The sequence below is a fragment of the Schistocerca nitens genome, chromosome 2, assembly GCF_023898315.1.
Source record: "Schistocerca nitens isolate TAMUIC-IGC-003100 chromosome 2, iqSchNite1.1, whole genome shotgun sequence".
NCBI lineage: Eukaryota > Metazoa > Arthropoda > Insecta > Orthoptera > Acrididae > Schistocerca > Schistocerca nitens.
The window spans coordinates 365,667,031-365,689,712 of record NC_064615.1 but is presented as its reverse complement, the minus strand read 5'-3'; the positions used below and the strand labels follow the sequence as shown (position 1 = coordinate 365,689,712).

Below are 22,682 nucleotides of genomic sequence, written 5' to 3'. Positions count from 1 at the left end.
GGTAATGATTAAATTATGCTTTGGGCAAAATTCTACCACACAGCTTCCTTTTTCATTCCTTTCTCCCAATCCACATGCATCTACTAATTTTCCTTCTCTTCCTTTTCCTACTATTGAATTTCAGTTCCCCATGACTTTTTAATTTTCATTTCCCTTAACCATGTGAATAATTTCTTTTATCTCATCATACATTTTTTTGATCTCTTCATCATCTGCACAGATAATTGGCATATAAACTTGTACTACTGTGATGGGTGTGGGCTTTGTCTCTATCTTGGCTACAATAATGCATTCAATATGTTGTTCACAGTAGCCTGCTTGTTTCATATTTTGTTATTAATTATAAAACCTACTCCAGCATTGCCCCTATTTGATTTTGTATTTATAACCCTGTATTCATGTGACCAGAAGTCCTGCTTCTCCTGCCACTGAACTTCACTATTTCCCACTATAACTAATTTTAACCTATCCATTTCACTTTCTAAATTTTCTAACCTAGCTGCCCAATTAAGAGGTCTGACATTCCATGCCCCAATTTGTAGACCACCAGTTTTGTTTATCTTGAAAATGACATCCTCATGAGTAGTCCCCACCTGGAGATCCAAATAGGGGCTATTTTACCTCTGGAATATTTTACACAAGGAGATGCCATTGTCATTTAACCATACAGTTACATGTCATGCAGACATACAAAGAACACTTCAGCTTGCCATTTAGCCAAAAGGAATTTACAATCTTTGAATCTAGGTAATTAGATAATTTTTAAGAGTGAAATTGCAATGAAACGAATACCCTTAGCTGCTTACAGGTGCGGATATAAGTCAACGAGGACAGTTGAAAACCTGTGCCCCAACTGGGACTCGAACCCTCAAAGGGTGCGGGGCAAAGTCAGGACATGCGGGAACCAAGCACCAATCGGTATTGTAATTGTAAGCTGTTGAAGCTGCATTGGTAAAGTACCGGAACTTCAAGTGCTGATAGGAAGCACCGAAGCTGAAATTGTTATAGGTACAGAAAGCTGTCTGAAGGCACAGATAAATTCTGCTGAAATTTTTACAAAGGCACAGACAGTGTTTAGAAAGGATAGATTGCATGCAACTGGTGGTGGTGTGTTTGTTACTGTTATTAGTTGTTTATCCTGTAGTGAAATAGAAGTGGATAGTTCCTGTGAATTGTTATGGGTGGAGGCTATACTCAACAACTGAGCTAGGTTAATAATTGGCTCCTTTTACCATTCTCCCAACTCAGCAGCATTAGTGGCATAACAACTGACAGAAGCATGTTATAGTCTTAGGTGGAGATTTCAATTTACCAGATATAGACTGGGACACTCAGATGTTTAGGACAGGTGGTAGGGACACAGCATCGAGTGACATTATACTGAGAGCACTATCCGAAAAATTACCTCGAGCAATTAAACAGAGAACGGACTCATGGAGATAACATCTTGGACCTACTGATAACAAACAGACTCGAACTTATCGACTCTGTAAGCGCAGAACAGGGAATCAGAGATCATAAGGCCATTGCAGCATCCCTGAATATGGAAGTAAATAGGAATATAAAAAAGGGAGGAAGGTTTATATGTTTAGCAAGAGTAATAGGAGGCAGATTTCTGACTACCTGACAGAGCAAAACAAAAATTTGTGTTCCGACACTGACAATGTTGAGTGTTTATGGAAAAAGTTCAATGCAATCGTAAAATGCATTTTAGACAGGTACGTGCCGAGTAAAACTGTGAGGGACAGGAAGAACCCACAACAAACTTAGGAAACTACTGAAAAAGCAAAGAGAGCTTCACTGCAAATTTAAACATAGCCAAAACCTCTCAGACAAACGCAAGCTAAATGATGTCAAAGTTAGTGTAAGGAGGGCTATGCATGAAGCGATCAGTAAATTCGAAAGTAAAATTCTATGTACCGACTAGACGGAAAATCCTAGGAAGTTCTGGTCTTATGTTAAATCAGTAAGTAGATTGAAACAGCATATCCAGACACTCTGGGATGATAATGGCATTGAAACAGAGGATGACACGCGTAAAGCTGAAATACTAAACACCTTTTTCCAAAGCAGAGGAAGACCGCACTGCAGTTCCTTCTCTAAATCCTCTCATCAATGAAGAAATGTCTGACATTGAAATGTGCCCAAGGAATAGAAAAGTAACTGAAATCACTCAACAGAGGAAAGTCCACTGGACCTGATGGGATACCAATTCTATTCTACACAGAGTACGTGAAAGAACTTGCGCCCCTTGCAGCCGTGTACTGCAAGTCTCTAGAGGAACGGAAGGATCCAAATGACTGGAAAAGAGCACAGGTAGTTCCAGTTTTCAAGAAGGGTCGTCAAGCAAATGTACAAAACTATAGGCCTATATCTCTGACATCGATCTGTTGTAGAATTTTAGAACATGTTTTTTGCTCACGTATCATGTCATTTCTGGAAACCCAGAATCTACTCTGTAGGAATCAACATGGATTCTGGAAACAGCAATTGTGTGAGACCCAACTCACTTTATTTGTTCATGAGAGGCAGAAAATATTTGATACAGGCTCCCAGGTAGATGCTAGTTTCCTTGACTTCTGGAAGGTGTTCGATACAGTTCCGCACTGTTGCCTGATAAGGTAAGAGCCTATGGAATATCAGACCAGCTGTGTGGCTGGACAGAAGAGTTTTTAGCAAACAGAACACAGCATGTTATTCTCAATGGAGAGACGTCTACAGATGTTAAAGTAACCTCTGGCGTGCCACAGGGGAGTGTTATGGGACCATTGCTTTTCACAATATATATAAATAACCTAGTAGATAGTGTCGGAAATTCCATGCGGATTTTTGTGGATGATGCTGTAGCATACAGAGAAGTTGCAGCATTATAAAATTGCAGCGAAATGCAGGAAGATATGCAGCAGATAGGCACTTGCTGAAGGGAGTGGAAACTGACCCTTAACACAGACAAATGTAATGTATTACGAATACATAGAAAGAAGGATCCTTTATTGTATGATTATATGATAGCAGAACAAACACTGGTAGCAGTTACTTCTGTAAAGTATCTGCGAGTATGTGTATGGAATGATTTGAAGTGGAATGATCATATAAAATTAATTGTTGGTTGTGAGGGTGCCAAGTTGAGATTCATTGGGAGAGTCCTTAGAAAATGTAGTCCATCAACAAAGGAGGTGGCTTACAAAACACTCGTTCGACCTGTACTTGAGTATTGCTCATCAGTGTGGGATCCATACCAACTCGGGTTGACAGAGGAGATAGAGAAGATCCAAAGAAGAACTGCGCGTTTTGTCACAGAGTTATTTGGTAAGCGTGATAGCATTACGGAGATGTTTAGCAAACTCAAGTGGCAGACTCTGCAAGAGAGGTGCTCTGCAGCGCAGTGTAGCTTGCTATCCAGGTTTCAAGAGGGTGTGTTTCTGGATGGGGTATCCAATATATTGCTTTCCCCTACTTACACCACCTGAGGAGATCAGAAATGTAAAATTAGAGAGATTCGAGTGCGCACGGAGGCTTTCCGGCAGTCTTTCTTCCCTCAAACCATACGCGAGTGGAACAGAAAAGAGAGGTAATGCAGTGGCACGTAAAATGCCCTCCACCACACACCATTGGGTGGCTTGCGGAGTATAAATGTAGATGTAGATGTAGATGTAGATGTAGATCTCCTGCTTAAATGGCAGACACTCTATCCATATGAGCCACCGAGGACACAGAGGGTAGTGCGACTGAAGGGACTTATCTCTGGCACACCTTCCTTGAGACCCACATTCGCAATTTATTGCCCCACACTATATTCATAGTGCCCCTGCCCATCGTACTCATTACTCACAACTTTACTGCCAATTCCCGTAAGCGTTCAGGCACTGTTTGTGCATCTGCACAGAAGAAGATGGTAAAATGGCCAGTGAGCCTTAACTACATAAATATGAAGATGGTATCTACTCTTTCGGACATGTCTGAAAGAACAGATACCATTGTCATACATATATTTTTAAGAGTGTCTGATGGGGTATGTTTCATATTCCCTTTTGAACTGGTAGAGATTCCTAATTTCTTTCACTAAGTTAAATTGGAACTTGTTGAATACCTTTGAACCAGAGAACATACTGTGATTCTAACCACAGACAAGAGGTCAATACCTACATGAAAAATATTTTTGTGTCCTATATTATGATAGTGTGTGTCACAGATCAGTCAAAACTGCCCTCCATTATCAGTAACAAAAACTCTGGAAGGAACAAATGTCTCTATGTGTTCCTAAATATTTGAAAGTACCTCTGTGTGATCTTTTGGAATTATCTTATGGCAGCAAAAAGTAAATATTCTTTCTATAAAAGTGAGCAGGAAGAATATTGTTTAAAGCTGATAACAGCATATTTTGCAGATACCTCTTTATACATCTTGTAATTCCCACATTTACTCTCCAGCTCTTTTGCTCCTCAACTGTATCCCTTGCTATTAATAAAAATTACTTTCAATACAACATTAACTTAAAGTCCTCCAGTAAAATTTTAAATAGATCATAATGGTGTAAGTACGAACAGTAAGTACTAGAAATACACAGTAGTGGATTGTAATTATTTATGTTTGTTCTGGGGCATAAAATATATTATTGTAATTAAAAAGGAGATTTTACTGGAAGATTTAGAGTGCTGTTACCATTCTGATATGCATATGGAAAGAAATTGCTGTATGATTTTATTATGACCTCAGTTTAATAACTTTAATAGTTTTTCCACACCTCATAGCTATACATTCAGTGATAAACTAAAATATGGTGTGATAGAAATTGGCAAAATAATAGCACATGAAACTGGTAAATGGATGAATGTTTAGTTTTGAATGTGTAATGTGACAAAATTGCAGCTTGACAACTATTAGGTTGGTGCATAACTTTGTAGCATTTTTGTTTTGCATGTTGTTATTCCTGTTGCTATGGGTTTATTTATCAATTGTCATTTTTTATTTGTAGTTCACTGTTGTTACTTGATTTTAGATATTGTCATTTCATTATTTGGGGAGAGTGAGTGGAGCAGTGAAAGCTAAAATGTAGAATGCCAAGTGGAGAAATCAGAATGTTTCTTACATACATTTCATAGGTCCCTTGAACAAAAAAAGCTATGCCCAGTTCTTGAGGAAAAGTGCAAGTCACACCTGTCTACAAGAAGGGTAGCACAAGTGATACACAAAACTACCATCCAGTATCCTTGACATTGATTTGTTGTAGAATCTTAAAACATAATCTGAGCTCAAACATAATGAGGTGTCTTTAGCAGAATGACCTCCTAAATTCCAACCAGCATGGACTCCAAAAATATCAATAATGTGAAACCCTACTCTCACTTTTCTCACATGACATACGGAAAGCTTTTAATCAAGGCAGTCAGGTAGATGCGGTATTTCTTGATTTCTAAAAAACATTTGACTCATTACCACACATAGGCTTATTGTCAAAAGTATGATCATATGGGGTATCAAGTGAAATCTGTGACTGGATTGAGGACTCTTTGGTAGGGAGGGTGCAGCATGTTATCTTGGATGGAGAGTCATCATCAGATGTAGAAGTAACTTTGAGTGTGCCCCAGGGATGTGTGTTGTTGGTACCCTTGCTCTTCATGCTGTATGTTGATAACTTTGTGGACAATAGCAATAGTAACTTCAGACTTTTTGCAGATGATGCAGTTATCTATAATGAACTACTGTCTGAAAGAAATTGCATAAATATTGAATCAGATCTTGATAAGATTTGAAAGTGGTGCAAAGATTGGCAGCTTTGTTTAAATATTCAGAAATATAAAATTATGCCCTTCACTAAATGAAAGCGTGATATATCCTACGACTGTAATATCAATGAGTCATTGTTCGAATTGGCCAACTCATACATATACTTGAGTGTCACATTTCATAGGGATATGAAATGGAATCATTACAAATGCTCAGTCATGGCTAAAGTGGATGGTAGACTTTGATTTCATGATATAATACTGAGGAAGTGAAATCAGTCTACAATGGAGACTGCTTACAAATCAAGCAGGAGATACTTAACATATACAGAGAAGGGCAACACAAATGGTGACAGGTTTGTTTGTTTCATGGGAGAGTGTCACAGAGATACTGAAGGAAGTGAGTGGGAGACTCTTGAAGACAGACATAAACTATTCTGAGGAAGTCTATTAGCATAGTTTCAAAAACTGGCTTTAAATGATGACCCTAGGTATACACTACAATTTCCTACATGTCACTCATATAGGGTCATGAGGATAAGATTAAAACAATTACTGCATGCACAGAGGCATTCCAGCAATCATTCTTCCTACACTCCATATGTGAATGGAACAGGAAGAAATCCCAGTAACTGGCACAGTGGGATTGTACCCTCTGCCATGCGCCTCAAAGTGGTTTGCAGAGTATAGATGTAGATATTCTTCTGGTTGAGTCCTTTAGAGGGGTGACCGCATTGTAGGCATGCAGGAACATTCATGCTGTGTGTGGGGATAACACCTTTGAACAGAGCATGGAAAGAAAATTTTTCTCATTTTAAGGAGGACTGTTTTGACATTAGTGGCTCACCAATTTCAGGAAGACCTTTAAGCTTTGATGAAGATCATTTAAATGCATTAATCCACAATGATGCATGTCATTATTATCTAGAATTGGCAAATGTGATGAACTGTGATCATTCCACCATTATGTCACATTTGCACGCAATGTGGAGTGTTCGAAACTTGGATTTACGGATACTGCGTGCTGTAAGGCAAAATCACAAGTATCAGCCATTGGCTATAAGTGCATCTCTGCTTGCTCATCATCTGTCAGCTCATGAACAGCACTGACCATTCCTGCCCTGTATCATTACTGTTGATGAGAAATGGTGCTCTGATGCAAACATAAGGAAAAGAAAGGGATGGTTGAGACTATACAAAACAAAATTCTCCATACCAAGACCTGTATGGGTCCACAAAATGCTGTGCATCTTGTGGAACAGTGAGTGTGTGGTGTATTACAAATTGCTTCCCTGAGGTGTAGCCATCAGTGCTGACATTTATTGTCAACAACTGAGATGTCTTGCAGATGAAGTCCAAGAACGAAGACCAGGAAGACTGCATGAAGTGATGCTACTCCATGATAATGCCTGCCAGCATTCTGCTGGACTGACAAAAACCTCTATACAGGAGTTGGGTTGGGAAGTCATTCCACACCCACCTTATTCACCTGACGCTGCCCCCTCAGATTTTCACCTGTTCTGCCCTCTGTCAAGAAGCCTTTAAGAAACTTCCTTTCTGGGTGAAAATGCACTCCAAACATGACTCAAAGAGTTCTTCAACTCAAAACCATGTGATTTCTATAGTCACAGAATGAAAAAGTTACTCCAGCATTGGCAGGCTGTTGTAAACAGTGAAGGAGAATATATTATTGATGACTAAAAGCTTGTGATGTGTAACTTTTATAGTTATTAAACTTATCGAAAAATGATATGAACTTATGCACAAACTCAGTATGCTTGTATTTATATTATAATTATAAGTTTGTTGTGTTTATTATTATACCTACATCTTGTGCAACAGAATCACACAATGCAAAAATATAGTTTTCGAGTGTTTGTCTGTCAAGTTGACCCCTGCCTGGTCTGTTTTAAAGTTGTACACGCATTGTGTAAGTATATCATGCTCTTCACCTGTTTATTTATTTTATTTATTTATTTATTTGATTATTGTTCCTTTTTTCATTATTTGTTGCATACAAGACTTACAACAATACAGAACATATATAACAATGACAATTTTTTAAAAAGATAGATAATGTCTACAATCAAGATAATTTATATATGGAGGTCAGGGAATAACAAATACAAATCAAATAACTCTTGCAATAAAGAAAAAGAGTTTCATGTTTTAAGAAACTCATTTAAGGAATAAAAGCAGTGTTCAGCCAAGTGGCCCTTTGCCCATATTTTAAACTGTTTAGTGTCTTTTAATAATTTTATGTGTGCAGGTAAAGCAATGACGAATTTGATGCCAGGGTGCAAGATATCTTTCTGCAAAAATGTCATTCTTGTTTTTTTACATGGGTCTCTTCCTTTTATTTAATTTTGTAATTATGTAGTATGTAATTTTGATAAGTCTGTGAGTATTTTACATTAACTTTTCCTTTCACAAGTATCACATTTTCCAAAATGTGTGTGCAAGGAAGAAGCAAGATGCAGTTTTTTTAAACAATGCCCTTCTTGATTTTCTCTGGTCTACAACTTCCAATACTCTTGTTATTTTCCTTTGTAGTCTGAAAGCCTAAAGGCTGACACCACTACTGCCCCAAAAGTGATATAAAATATGTAAGTATGGAGTGGACGTAAAAGACACAAACCTAAGTGTGTCACTTCTGGTACAGTTTTTTTGATACCATGACTGTGCAAAGAGTTGTACTAAGTTTTTTATTTATTTTATGTACATGTGTGTTCCATTGAGGATTATACTGTATCCAAAGACACAGAAATTTTATACAGTCTGTCTTTTATGATTATTTGACAATGCAGTTTAGTGTGAGGAGACAATGAAGTGCTGTTCTGGACTGTGTAGGCCTATGTGTTCATAGCCACTGTTTTCTGTGTGTTTATTATTAAACAGTTAGTAGAAAAATAATCTGAGATGCTATCTGTGGCCTCTTGGATGTGTTTCAGCAGTGTTTCTTCTGTGCTGCTTTTAATCATTATAACAGTGTCATCTGAAAATTGAAATGTCTTATATGCATTATCTTTCTAACACTAAGTTATTCACATAGGCAGGACTTTTTCCTGTCTGAAAGTTATGACTCAACCAATTAATTTGCTGTTGCCCTAACATATATTTTTCTGATTTAAAAAGCAGATTTTTATAAAAGTTTGTGTTAAATTCTTGTGATAAGTCTAGAAATAAAACTTTAACATTCTCTTGCTAACTGCTAATAGCACATCATGTACAGCTGAGAGGCAACTGTTCTGTTGAGCTAGCTGTTCAGAAACCCTTTTCAGTCTATGGCAACATGTTTTTGTTTTCTAAGAAGTCCGATACCCTTCCAGGGAAAGATTTTTCTATTGCCTTTGAAAATGCTGATAATTTGAGACACTACCCTTATTCCACTTTCTATTCAGTGGTTTGACTTTTTTGTTATAAGATGCGTTCTGAAAATTGTATGCAATTTAATCATTGGGTGCAAATGACTGCAGTTGTTTTTGTGCCCTGAACCAAAACAAAACAAACAATTTAATCATACAAGACAGAGGTGTGGATATCGGATCCTCACATGTTTTTATAATGAAGTCCGGTATGCTACCTATGCCTGTCATGTATTTGGTTTTAAGTTTTTATTGTAGCTTGTCACACCTTCTCTACACTTGTCTGGTATAAAAAGCATTGTTTGGCACAGTGGTTAACATGGAAATTAGATATAAGACCAAACATATGAAGCACCTATTAGACACATTAAGATAACTAAACTTCTGCTGTCTAAATGACAAATCCTCCAAGCTCAATGCACTTGTAGATAATATAATCTGCAACTTTCAGCCAAATAAAACTGAATTTGGTACTGTAAACCCCAGGACAAAGATCAAGCAAGGCTGTGGCTTAGGCACCATCTAAATAACAAAATAGAGAGTTTTTCAACTACACTAGAAAAGGCAATCATAATCAATCAGTGTACATAAATTAAATGAGCTAAAAAACAATCTTAATCACATAAACAGGGATTCAGTACTCAATAATGACTATTGACTGAGAAAACAACCTGTACAACTCTTCTAGATGTGAGTAAGGCTTTTGATACTGTCTCCCATAGCATACTTAACAAAAAGCTCCAGTACAATGGAGTTGGGAAGAATGCTCTTCACATTATTGAGCCACATGTTAGCAACAGAGAGCAGATGGTAATGATAAACAACAAAAGGTCAGACACATTACCTGGTACAAAAGGTGTTCTACAGGGCTCGGCTCTGGATCTGTTCCTGTTGATTTTATATATAAACAACTCACCCTCATTCTTGCCATGTGAGACAGTATTGTACACAAATGATACAACTTTAATCACACAAGCTGACAATCAAGAAGAGCTGTGACATAATGTAAATGTAGCAATGAACTGGTTCCAGGCAAATTATTTAAAAATTAAGAACAATAAAATGGAAGGCATTTTTACAGTCTAAGTCTTCAATGGGGATCAAAAAATAATAAAACTCTTAGGTTTCTACATAGATCTGAAACTGTTGTACAAACTGAGGAATAATGTAAGCAAATACTGCTATATGTGTATATTTTACATTTTTCCACTCCCATCTTACCTATGGAACTCTTCAATGAGGTAGCTTCCTCAGCTCAAAAAGTGTAAAGAATTGGCAGAGAAAGACAATCAGATGTATAGCAGCACTTACTCCAAGAGAATATTGTAAAGATCACTTCAAAGAGGTCAGTATTATGACAGTTCATAGCCTCTATATGTACATAGTTGCTTTCTCAGTGTTAAAGATAATTTAAATAATTTTAAAACTAGGATTTCCTTATATGATCATAACACAAGAACTGGATAATCAATTGATACACCCTACAGTAGGCTAGCAAGGGTTTGAAATGACAACAAATATCTAGACTTCAGATATTTCAGTAGACTCTCAAAAGCAGTCCATTCTTTCCCCTACATGACATTTAAGAAGAAGGCATACTACTCCATAAAAGAGTATCAGGAATCAGATTTAAGTGACATGAAATAGTGACCTCTGACATACTAAGTTGCAATAAATAAATGGCTGAAAGGGTCCTGCATATATAATTTACACATTTATGTGCAACAATGTGTCAGTGATGTAAATATCATGAAATTTTTATGTACTTCATGTCTCTTAGCTTTATGTGTAAATATTTACACAAATAACATATAAAATATTTGAAGGTGAATAAATTCTATTCTGCTTTGTTGAGCTGATCTATCTTATCCACAGTTTCTCTTTTTCTCCTTTCCCTGCAGCTTTTGTCCTTTGTAAGCTTTAAAGTATCTGTCAAAGTCAGATGTGATCCATCTTTTCTTAGCTACATTTCCTGGCACACGATTTTAATGTACCAAACTCAATCACCCACCTGTTATGGATGTTTGTATCCTGTTGAGTTCTGTAACTCATTTTTGCCACTCCTAGTGGCATCTAGAGCTGCATATTGCAACTGGGCAAGTCAACCTGTTCAGTGCAATCTACTCTCTGCAGGAAATACATGTAGCTGTGTTGGGTGCGACTGCCTGGAGCATCTGACCCTTTGGTAACAGCACCAGCTAACTTGGAGATGCCACAGCAAGTGGTCATGTGTGTGAGCCTGGCAAGCTCCACTGTTTGCAGAACATTTCTTTTTATCACTTGATATAATGAATGTGTTTTTGTATCAGGTACCTGGTGGTGTATTATCTGAGTGGAAATAAGGCAAGGCAATGAGTCTTGTCAGATAATACACTTGTAATGTAAGTGCACCAATGGAGGACCAGAGGCCCTGCATTGGTACACACACATTATCTTAAATTTTAAAAGGAAAGCAAGATTGAAGCAGTATCTGTGAAAAATTGAAATTTGTATGACACTTCACACTGCTCATTAACTGAATCCCAAGATTTTTGCTCTAAGTCGCTTCTGAATGGTGTTCTGTGGTTGCTATAGAACCCACCTTGAAAAGTAAATTAGTTGCTTTGTGTTATGTGGTGAGTTATTTGGAGTATCTGGAGTATCAAAATGTATGACTTGTGCATGGTGATCTCTTAGACCCATATTTAGTACTTGTAAATGTAATTTAGCTTATTAGCAGTAATTGTTATCTGACATGAAATATAGCTGGAATCTCAGTTTCACAAGTGGGGGAGCACATACTGCTCTCTATGTTGTAGGTTGATAATATATTTTCTGATTTAGTTTTTTCCCTTTATGGTTTACTAAAATCTACATTAAAGTGTCCAGAGACAAGCACATTTTTTCCTTTTTGCTCTCATTGTTTTGTTTAGTGCTATTTTGAGTTTCATAAGAAAGCTTTTCAGGTCTCTATTTGGAGATCTATATAAACACAGAATAATTATTATTATGACTAATTCTATTCTCTATCCTTGCACTACCCACCCATATCTTTAACTGTAATAATGTCAGTAATGATGGGACAGTACATTCTAATGTTCCACCCATACTTCCTTCTTTCATCTTTACCTCTTGGCACCCCAGTAGATCCACGGCACTTGTGGTCCACTTCCTTTGCTGCATCCATAATGCGGCCAGTCAGTTTCTGTGAACCAAAGTAAAATAAAAGTGATCAGTGTAACAAAATTGATCTAACAAAAGACTTCATGGATATGTAATTTCCTATACATGTGTCATTGAAAACACTGAAAGTACGAATACAGATTGGTTGTGCAAAACTCAGCTCACATTTTTCTTGCGTGACATCATGAAAGTTAGCTAGATGCAATACTTCTTGACTTCCAGAAAGTATTATTTGAATCTGTAACGTACCTACACTCATTACTAAAAGTATAACTGTATGAGGAATCAAGCGAAATTTGTGAATGGATAGAGGTTTTATTGGCAGGAAGAACACAGCACATTATTTAGAATGGAGAGTCATTGACAGACATAGAAGAAATTGCAAGCATGGCACAAGGGAAATCTGTTGGGAAACTTGTTGTTCATGTTGTATAATAATGAGATGCACACAGTATCGATAGTAGCCACAGACTTTCTTCGGATGACACAGTTATCTACAATGAAATATTGTCTGAAAAAGCTGCACAAACATTCAGTTAGATCTTGATGAGATATTACAGAGGTGGAAAGATTGGTAACTTGCTTTAAATGTTCATAAATATAAAATATTGCTGTAAACACGATGAAAAAATGTAGTACCCTATGACTAAATTCTCAATGAGCCACAGATAGAATTGATCGGCTCATACAATACAAAACAACTGGTTGGGGTATGAAATGGAATGATAACATACGCTCAGTTGTAGCACATTCAGGATGACAGGGTTTGGTATGTTGGTAGAATATTATGAAAATTCAGTCAGTCTACAGAGAAGATTGTGTATAAAAAACTAGTATGCCTATGACTCATCTTAAAACATTGCTGAAGTGTGTGGTACCCATGCCATATATGACTATCAGGATATACTGAACATACACATATAAGGGCACAACAAATGGTCACAGATTTGTCTGATGCATGAGAGAGAATTATGGAGATGTTGTAAAAGCTAAACTGGCAGAGGCTTAACTATTTAGTGTGTAAAGGGAGACCATCCTCTAATATTACCTTTACTCAACAGAACTAATCGATACCAAAAATATTTTCAAATCTTGTATAGGTTAATATTATCTGTTTAACTAAAAGAATTTCATATGATTTTCTATATGATGTGGTATATTTCAGGCTAAAATGTATAAAAAGGAATAACTCTGTTACAATCAATATGTACTAACTCTATATGTACACTTAAAATTACTTTTCTTTTAGAAACATTTGAAATTATGAAATATTTGGCACATTTAAAATACCTATTATTAGTTGCACAATCCGACAATATTTATTAAATTTATTTCTGGACTCATTTATAAAATAGTAATATAACTTGGTGAAGATTCTTCTTTTGTCAAGAAAGTTTGTAAACTCTGTTAGTTTTGCAAACTCTTTGGAATATTGGTCCTACTTCAGAACGAGTTAGTAGTGGGGATGCCTCTGATGAGATCAGATGTGTTTTTATGTTTGGCAACAACAATGTGATTTGTGGTGATATAGAAGTGGAAATTGTAAAGATGGTGTGATATGGAAGAATGTGACATATTAAAATTTATGAAAACAGAAATCATGGAGCAGGCTTACTTAGACATTATCACATCATTTTGAATCAACAATGTCAAAAATTTCAGCCTCAAGAATCAATCCCTAGACATCATGAAGTGGAGCCAACTACGAGAAAAGAAGATAAGTAAAAAAAAGTTTATTTTTAAATCTTACTCCTGTTGTAGCTTATGAAATGAGTCAATTGTGAAGAGAGTGAAAATTAACTGGTGATGTGAGGGAGGCTAAGATTACAAGCGTTTCAAGATTCGGTTTTAAATGATGAATCTAGTAATATGCTAATAAAATCCCTATGTCTCACTTCAATTGGGATGGCAACTATAAGATTAGCTAATTACAGTGCATAGAGAGGCATTTAGGCATTCATTCTTCCCATGCTCCTTATGCAAACAGAATGGAAAGAAGCCCTGATAACTGGTACCGTGGGAAGTACCATCTGGCAGCACTTATCAGTGGTTTTCAGACTAAAAGTCACTGAATACACAGTCATCATAGTAGAAAGAATAGTGCAATTTACACAGAGATGTGGGACTGATCTCATAAGGCCAGTTCCACATCAGAGGAATAGCAAGCTCTGGTTGATTGAGATAGACATAGAAATAGAAAAATATCTAACAGAGAGGGATATGTGTGAGCTGTAAGCAAGTCTCCAATGAGACAGTGTTCGTTAGATGCTGTTTGTTTGAAAGGGAGATTTAATTTATGACATCTAGCAATGAATACATTCACAGAGGTGATTAATGTTAGTTACCTGTTTGGTTTATTCAACCTGACAACATATTTCATTCATGCTGGTCTGTGTAGGACATATTCAAGTCTGTTGCTAAGTGAACTTATGTCAATGGAGATTAAAATGTAATTGTGAGAGTTGAAATACCATTATTTGTGGTTGGATATCACAACGTCTATATTATACTACATTTAGGCCAACACTGGACCATGTACCACTTAATTCTGTGAACATTCCTCTTAGCTTAATATTCTCTCATCCTGGAAGTAGGGTAGTTTTCAGTTTCTGTGTCCATTTTACTCATTTCCTGGATGCACTTTAACTGCCGTTAGTAACTGGAAGAAATCTGATTTTCATGTAAGTATTCTGTACTGGTATCTATAGTGAATGATGTGATTAATTTCTGATAATCAAGGTCTTCCTGGAATTTTTTCGTTCATAATAGAGCCCCTCATATCCGTAAATGATGTTGCTTCTGAAATAATCAGGCAAAATGAGTTCTTTTTGCAGATGATACACTATTGTAATCAATCTGTGCATACATACAGCAACAGTTTAAATGGTACACAGATAAGCACCCTCCATCATGACTACCTATCTAGCAAACATATTTTTAAACAGATGTAGCATGGAAGCAAAATGGTTGCAGACATGTGTTCCAATTCAACATAATGTCTTCTCAGTCCCTCTATAACTGCCTTAAATTTGTAAGGTGAATTTCCGAACACCATGTACAGTTGTCGAGTAAAAGTGTCATTAACTGGTTTTCTGCAAATGGTCTGATGCCAAGTTTTAAAAAGACAAAACATATTCAATACTGCCCATCTTGGGAGACTACACCAATGTTAAGTGTAAAACTTGGTGAAGAAATACTAAATAGGGTGGAAACTTCAAAATTCTCACACAACATAACTACTGACATCTGGGCAGTAATAAACAGTTTTAGAACTGGCAATGACAAATCCTGTATGGACTTTACTATTAACCACAATGGCATGCTCATAAAAGACCAACTGGAAATTGCAAATATTTTTAATGAATATTTTTCTTCCGTAGGGGAAGTCATAAATGGCAAACATAAAAACATGCACTACAGTTTTAAAGGTAATACATGTGACCATAGTATATATCTAGCCCCCACAAACTGTGCAGAAATAATGGGCATCATTAGCTCTCTAAAACCCTCTAATTCAGCTGGGAATGATGGCCTAAATACTAATGTTTTAAAAGCCTGTAGCCAAAATGTATCTGTACCTCTGTCTGCAGCAGTCAACAATATAATAGAATCAGGCACCTTTCCAGACAGACTCAAAATAGCACAGGTAACACCCATTTTTAAGAAAGGTGACAACAACAAAATAGAAAACTACAGACCAGTCTCAATCCTTCCTGCCTTTTCCAAAATAGTTGAGAAAGTTATATACAACAGGATTATAAACTTTCTTAACAAACACAACCTGATGTTCGAAAATCAAAATGGATTCGTAAAAGGTAAATCAACTAGCACTGCAGCTGCTCAACTAATTGAAGAGGTGTTACGGGGTATCGAAAGCAAGGAACATGTGGCAGGTGTATACCTAGACCTGGAAAAAGCCTTTGATTGTGTGAACGTTGACATCCTATTAGACAAGCTATGGAACATGGGCATTAGAGGTGCTGCTTATGATCTAATAAAATGTTATATGAGCAATAGAAAGCAGTTTGTTCTACTTAAAACAGAAAGTGGTGTCTACAAATCAGAGATCTCTTGCATAAAATATGGGGTGCCCCAGGGCTCGGTATTGGGCCCCCTTCTGTTCTTGATCTATGTAAATGATATTAAATACTGTACTATAAATTCCAAAATTGTCCTGTATGCTGATGACATGTCCATTGTATGTAAAAAGGAATCATGTAATGAACTAGAGGCCGAGTGTAATAATGTGACAAAAGAAATTGTTCAGTTTTTTAATGAAAGCCACTTAAATGTAAGCACCAGTAAAACATGTTTGATGGAGTTTAACAAAAGTAGTTTGAATAATGAAATAAAATTATACATGGGCAACGAATTGGTAAAGAAAGAGTCTAGTGTAAAATTCCTTGGCATAACAATCCAAAGCAACCTGAAATGGGACACACATATTGACTCTCTAGCAACTAAGCTGTCAAAAAATATATTTGCAATCAGTACTATTAGCAAGTTCTGTAGAGACACCGTAGTCCTAAAGACTGCATACCATGCTCTTTTCTCCTCTCACTTGAACTATGGTATTGAAATTTGGGGGGCAACAACCAAAGCTAATCTAGATAAGCTACTCATTCTTCAAAAAAGGGGTGTGAGAATAATCTGTGGAGCAAAATATAGGGAATCTTGTCGCAACTTGTTTCCAAAAACAGAGGTGTTAACTGTTATAAACACATACATTCTAAAAGCCATATTGCTTGTGAAAAGACTGCACCCAAACACTTATTCAGATTTCCACCAGTACAATACTAGAAATAAAGAAAGATTTTACATTGGCAGCCACAGAACAGCACTTTACGAAAAGGGGCCTCAGTATGCAGGTATAAAATTAGCTAATGCACTGCCTAGAGCAGTCATGGCTCTTCCTACAATTAAACTGAAACATCAGCTTAAGAAATTTTTAGTAAAACACCCTTTCTACACATTAGAAGAGTACCATACTTATATGAAGAACAACAAATGCTTTGTGAAATTATGTGAACAGAAATAAGTAAACACCTTATTGTAATTTTGTTGTAAATTAATGACGTATTCAGAAGAATGTGTCTTGTGTATTGTACAAATAACTTTAATTATTACTGTTTCTTTGTACATGTGCAGTGTACCATTCGATGTTGAACAAAGCTATTATTATTATTATTATTATTATGAGAATTTAAACAGAAAAAAGTGCATTTTGGAATTCTTGAAACAGCTTAGTTCAGCTACTTTTGCATTTACAATCATTGCAAATCTTGAGGGGATACAAATGAGTACATAGTCATATTTTGTATATTTTCATTCAGTAATGTCATGTGGAATGCCCATCTTTAATAAAGTAAGTCTTCTTTGTTCAAAAACATGCAGTAACGGTAACATGCGAGCTTTGTTTAAGTTTGGCATTCTGACTACTGCTGCACAGTTATTCCCTCATGAGGTTCATTGTAAATAATCCTCTTCAGTCCACAATGAACAATAATCTACATAATTACAATAGCAGAGGAAAAAATGACAGTCATTATTCCACATTACTGTCATATTTAGCACAGAAGAGTGCACAATACTGCAACTAAAATTTTTGATAACTGACCCAGTGATATAAAATGCCTGACAGCAAATTAAAATTTGAAAGCAAAGTAAAAAAATTTCTCCTTGACAACTCCTTCTATTCCGTAGAAGAACAGCTGTTGTGGTAATGTTGTGAGTAGGAATTACTAACTCACATCTGTGTATTAAAAAAGCTTACACATATTCAGAATGTAGTCATATTTAAAATTTAATTTGCTGTATGAATATAAAATGACTTGTTCCATGTAATTAAATTTTATCAAGCAAATGATCCATGGAGCATTGAACTAACTAACTGTACCACATTGATGCACATGAAACAGTTGTTACACATTGGGCCTGTGGCAGTTGATGCTTATGGTTATAATTTTCTCCAAATCTTAGGTATTCACTCTAGAACCTCAACATAGAGCTAAGTGAAAAATTCAGTGCTTTCACTATTGCCCCCATGCATGGGGCAGCCATGTGCTGATAACCTTCATCTTGTCCATTCTGAATTTGACTAATTAACTAACCACTCCTACAACAATTTCAACATAGGGTGAGGTGAAAAAAGTGATGGGATACCTTCTAGTATCATGTTTGACCTCCTTTTGCCCAGCTTAGTGCAGCAGCTCAATGTGGCATGGACTGAACTCACCATTGGAAGTCCCTTGCAAAAATATTGAGCCATACTGCCTCTGTAGCCATCCATGATTGTGAAAGTGTTGCCAAGTGCAGGATTTTGTGCCCAAACTGACCTCTCTAATACACCCCATAAATAGTTGATGGGATTCATGTCTGGTGACCTGAATGGCCAAACCATTCACTCAAATTGTCTAGAATATTCATCATACCGATCGCATACAACTGTGGCCTGGTGACATGGTACATTGTCATCCCTAAAAAAAGTCCATCTTTGGGAGTATGAAGTTCATGAATGGCTACAAATGGTCTAGCCAAACATAACCATTTCCAGTCAATGATTGGTTCAGTAGGAACAGAGAACCCAGCCCATTCCGAGTAAGCACAGTCCCCACCATCATGAAGCCATTACCGTCTTGCACAGTGCCTTGTTCACAACTTTGGTCCATGGCTTCATTGGGTTCAAATGGTTCAAATGGCTCTGAGCACTATGGGACTTAACATCTGAGGCCATCAGTCCCCTGGAACGTAGAACTACTTAAACCTAACTAACCTAAGGACATCACACACATCCAAGCCCGAGGCAGGATTCGAATCTGCGACTGTGCTTCATTGGGTCTGCTTCACACTTGAAACCTACCATCAGCTCTTACCAACTGAAATCAGGACTCATCTGACCAGGCCACCATTCTCCAGTAGTGTATGGTCCAACTGATGTGGTTACAAGCCTATGAGAAGCACCGCAGGTGGTGTCATATTGTTAGCAAAGGAATTGTGTCGGTCAGCTGCTGCATAGCCCCTTAACACTGTATTTCACCACAATGGATACTAACATTAATCATACACCCCACACTGATTTCTGCTTTGTTTCATGTAGTATCCAGTGTTGCTTGTCTGTTAGCTCTGACAACTCTATGCAAATGCCTCTGGTCTCAGTCGTTTAGTGAAGGCCGTTTTCTCTGGTAGAGTTAGTGCCTGAAATTTGGTATTCTTGGCACACTCCTGACACTGTGGGTCTTGGAATACTGAATTCCGTAACAATTTCCAGAACGGAATGTCTAATATTTCTAGGTACAACTACCATTCCGTGTTCAAAGTCTGTTAATTCTCAGTGTCATGAATTATCTAAGTACAAATGACAGCTCTACCAATGTACTGCACTGCCCTTTTATGCCTTGTGTACACAATACTACAACCATCTATGTATGTGCATATCACTATCCCAATGACTTTTACAACCTCAGTGTATGTCGACTGTATAGTCACATGACCTGTAGCACTTTCTCTCCAATACAGTGACATCTCCGACTGATCATCTATACCATTTTTAACTGAAGCAAAGCATTGGTGATTAGATACCAGAGAGCTACCAAATCGTGGGAATACTGATTTCTATGTTCACTTGCTGTTTCATATTCGTAGATATTTCCTATAGGATTAAGATCAGGCAACTTAGGGAGCCAGTCTAGGTGTGATTTGGTATGTATACGTGCATGCTTGTGAACAGAACTCTTGTCAGTTTAGAAGACGAGAGCATCCACAGTGTACTTATCATGGAGGTGTAAAGGAGAGGGCACTACTTGGTCATCACTGATGTTGAAATATAAGCATCCTGCATGGTAAAAAAAAAAAAAAAATACCCAATTTTCACTCCGTCAATGTGAAATGTCAGCTATCTTTATTGCATCAAAATATTCGAGGACTGAGAAATAAAATTAATGAATTAACTACCTGCATAGATGAATTAGAGTCTTCAAACCCAGCTGACATAATCTGCCTCTCTGAACATCATGTCACCACTGGTATAGAACTTTTAAGTGTTACAGGGTTTAGGTTAGCATCTCACTTTTGTAGATCAGAAATGGAGAATGGAGGAGTTGCCACATTCATCAGGAACTGTCATAAATTTAAGAACATAGATATTTATAAATTTTGCCTAGAACAGCATATGGAATCATGTGCAACAGAAGTAGAATAATCACAAAAAATCCTTCATAATATTAAGTGTATATCAAGCACCTGCAGGTAACTTTAATCTGTTCGTAAACCACTTTGAAGCTGTACCGGCCCATTTAACAACCAAAAACAAAGAAATAGTGGTTGCTGGTGATTTCAATGTAGATTTCCTTAAATACCCTCCCTATAAGAACTTATTTGAGTTAGTAACACTATCATATTCAACTTAATTCCCGCTGTAAAGTTCCCCACTAGGGTAGACAATTGCTCACAAACAGCCATTGATAATATCTTTATAGAAAAGTTCAATGAACAAAATTGTAAATACAAAACCAATAGTCAATGGCCTCTCAGACCATGACATGCAGTTCTTTCTGTTAAATGTTAATACAGAACAGGATATAAAATCTGTTAAATCTGAGCTCAAGAGAGTAATCAATAAGCCAAAAATTGATTATTTTAGGACACTCCTCAGAGACATTCACTGGACTGATGTTTACAGTGCCCAAGGCATGAATGAAAAATATAACACTTTTGCTAATAAAGTGCTTACCTTATTCAAACACTGTTTACCCCCAAAACTTACCAAGGTTAGAGCAAAGTCTACAAAGAAGCCATGGATTACCCAAGGAATAGAGGTATCTTGTAAAACAGTTCTGATGTTGATGCTATAGCATATTACAAGAAATACTGCAAAATATTAAAGACTGTAATATGGACATCAAAGCAAATATATTACAAGGAAAAGATAGTCATACCAGATAACAAAATAAAGACGGTATGGGGTATAGTGAAGGAGGAGACCGGTAGAACCATACATGAAGAGGGGCAAATAGCATTAAGAGTAAATGATACATTGGTGACAGATGTGTATAGTGTTGCAGAACTTTTAACAAACATTTTATAACTGTTACTGAAAAGATGGGGCTGTCAGATTCTGTAGATGCTGCTGTGGAATACCTCGAACCAAATATTTCAAGTAATTTCCATAATATGAATTTGACCCTCACTACCCCAGCAGAAATAATGTCCATCGCAAAATCTTTAAAATCAAAAACATCTAGTGGTTATTCTGAAATATCAACAAATTTAATTAAAGAATGTGATTCTGAGCTAAGTAACGTATTAAGCTATCTGTGTAACCAATCGTTTATTAGTGGAATATTTCCTGAATGGTTGAAATATGCTGAAGTTAAGCCACTGTTTAAGAAGGGAGATAAAGAAATAGCATAAAATTTCTGTCCAATTTCACTGTTGCCAGCATTCTCAAAAATTTTAGAAAAAGTAATGTACAATTGGCTTTATAACCATCTTATCTCAAATAACATACTGTCAAAGTCACCGTTTGGATTTCTAAGGGATTCCGATATTGAGAAGGCTATCTACACTTACAGTGAAAATGTGCTTAATTCATTAGACAAAAAATTGCAGGCAACTGGTATATTTTGTGATCTGTCAAAGGCATTTGACTGTGTAAATCCCAATATCCTTTTAAATAAATTAGAATATTATAGTGTAACAGGAAATGCTGCAAAATGGTTCAAATCTTATACCTCTGGCAGGAAACAAAGGGTGTTATTAGGAAAGAGACATGTATCAAGCTATCAGACATCATCCAACTGGGAACTAATTACATGTGGGGTCCCACGAGGTTCCATTTTGTAGTCCTTACTTTTTCTTGTGTGTATCAATGACCTTTCATCAGTTACATTACCAGATGCCAAGTTCATTTTGTTTGCCGGTGATACAAGCATTGCAATAAATAGCAATTCAAGTGTAGTCTTAGAAAAGTCAGCTAATAAAATATTTGTGGACACTAATCACTGGTTCCTAGCCAATTCTTCTCACTAAACTTTGGAAAAACACACTACAGGCAGTTCAGAACTTGTAAGGAGTGTCCCACAAGTATATCTTGACAAGCAGATAGAAGAAGTGGCCGCTGTTAAATTCTTGGGATTACAGCTTGGTAATAAATTCAACTGGGAGGAGCACACCACAGAACTGCTGAAGTGTTTTAACAAATCTCTATTTGCAATGTGAATTGTGTCAGACATAGGGGATATAAAAATGAAAAAGCTGGCATACCGTGCTTACTTTCATTCCATAATGTCATGTGGGATTATTTTTTGGGGTAATTCATCAAGCTAAGCTAAGGTTTTCTGGGCACAAAAACGTGCAGTAAGAGTTATATGTGGTTTGAACTCAAGAACATCCTGCAGAAGCCTTTTTAGGGAGTTAGGGATACTAACTACTG

General features: G+C 36.7%; 1 protein-coding gene across 1 annotated transcript in view; it reads right to left on the bottom strand.

Annotated features, from left to right (window-relative positions):
• LOC126234405 (general odorant-binding protein 83a-like) overlaps window positions 1–22,682 on the bottom strand; it is a 72,992-nt gene that overhangs the window by 27,896 nt on the left and 22,414 nt on the right. Inside the window, exon 2 of the mRNA XM_049943094.1 lies at window positions 12,200–12,275. Coding sequence (XP_049799051.1) covers window positions 12,200–12,275 — 76 coding nt within the window. The remainder of the gene's footprint in view (window positions 1–12,199; window positions 12,276–22,682) is intronic.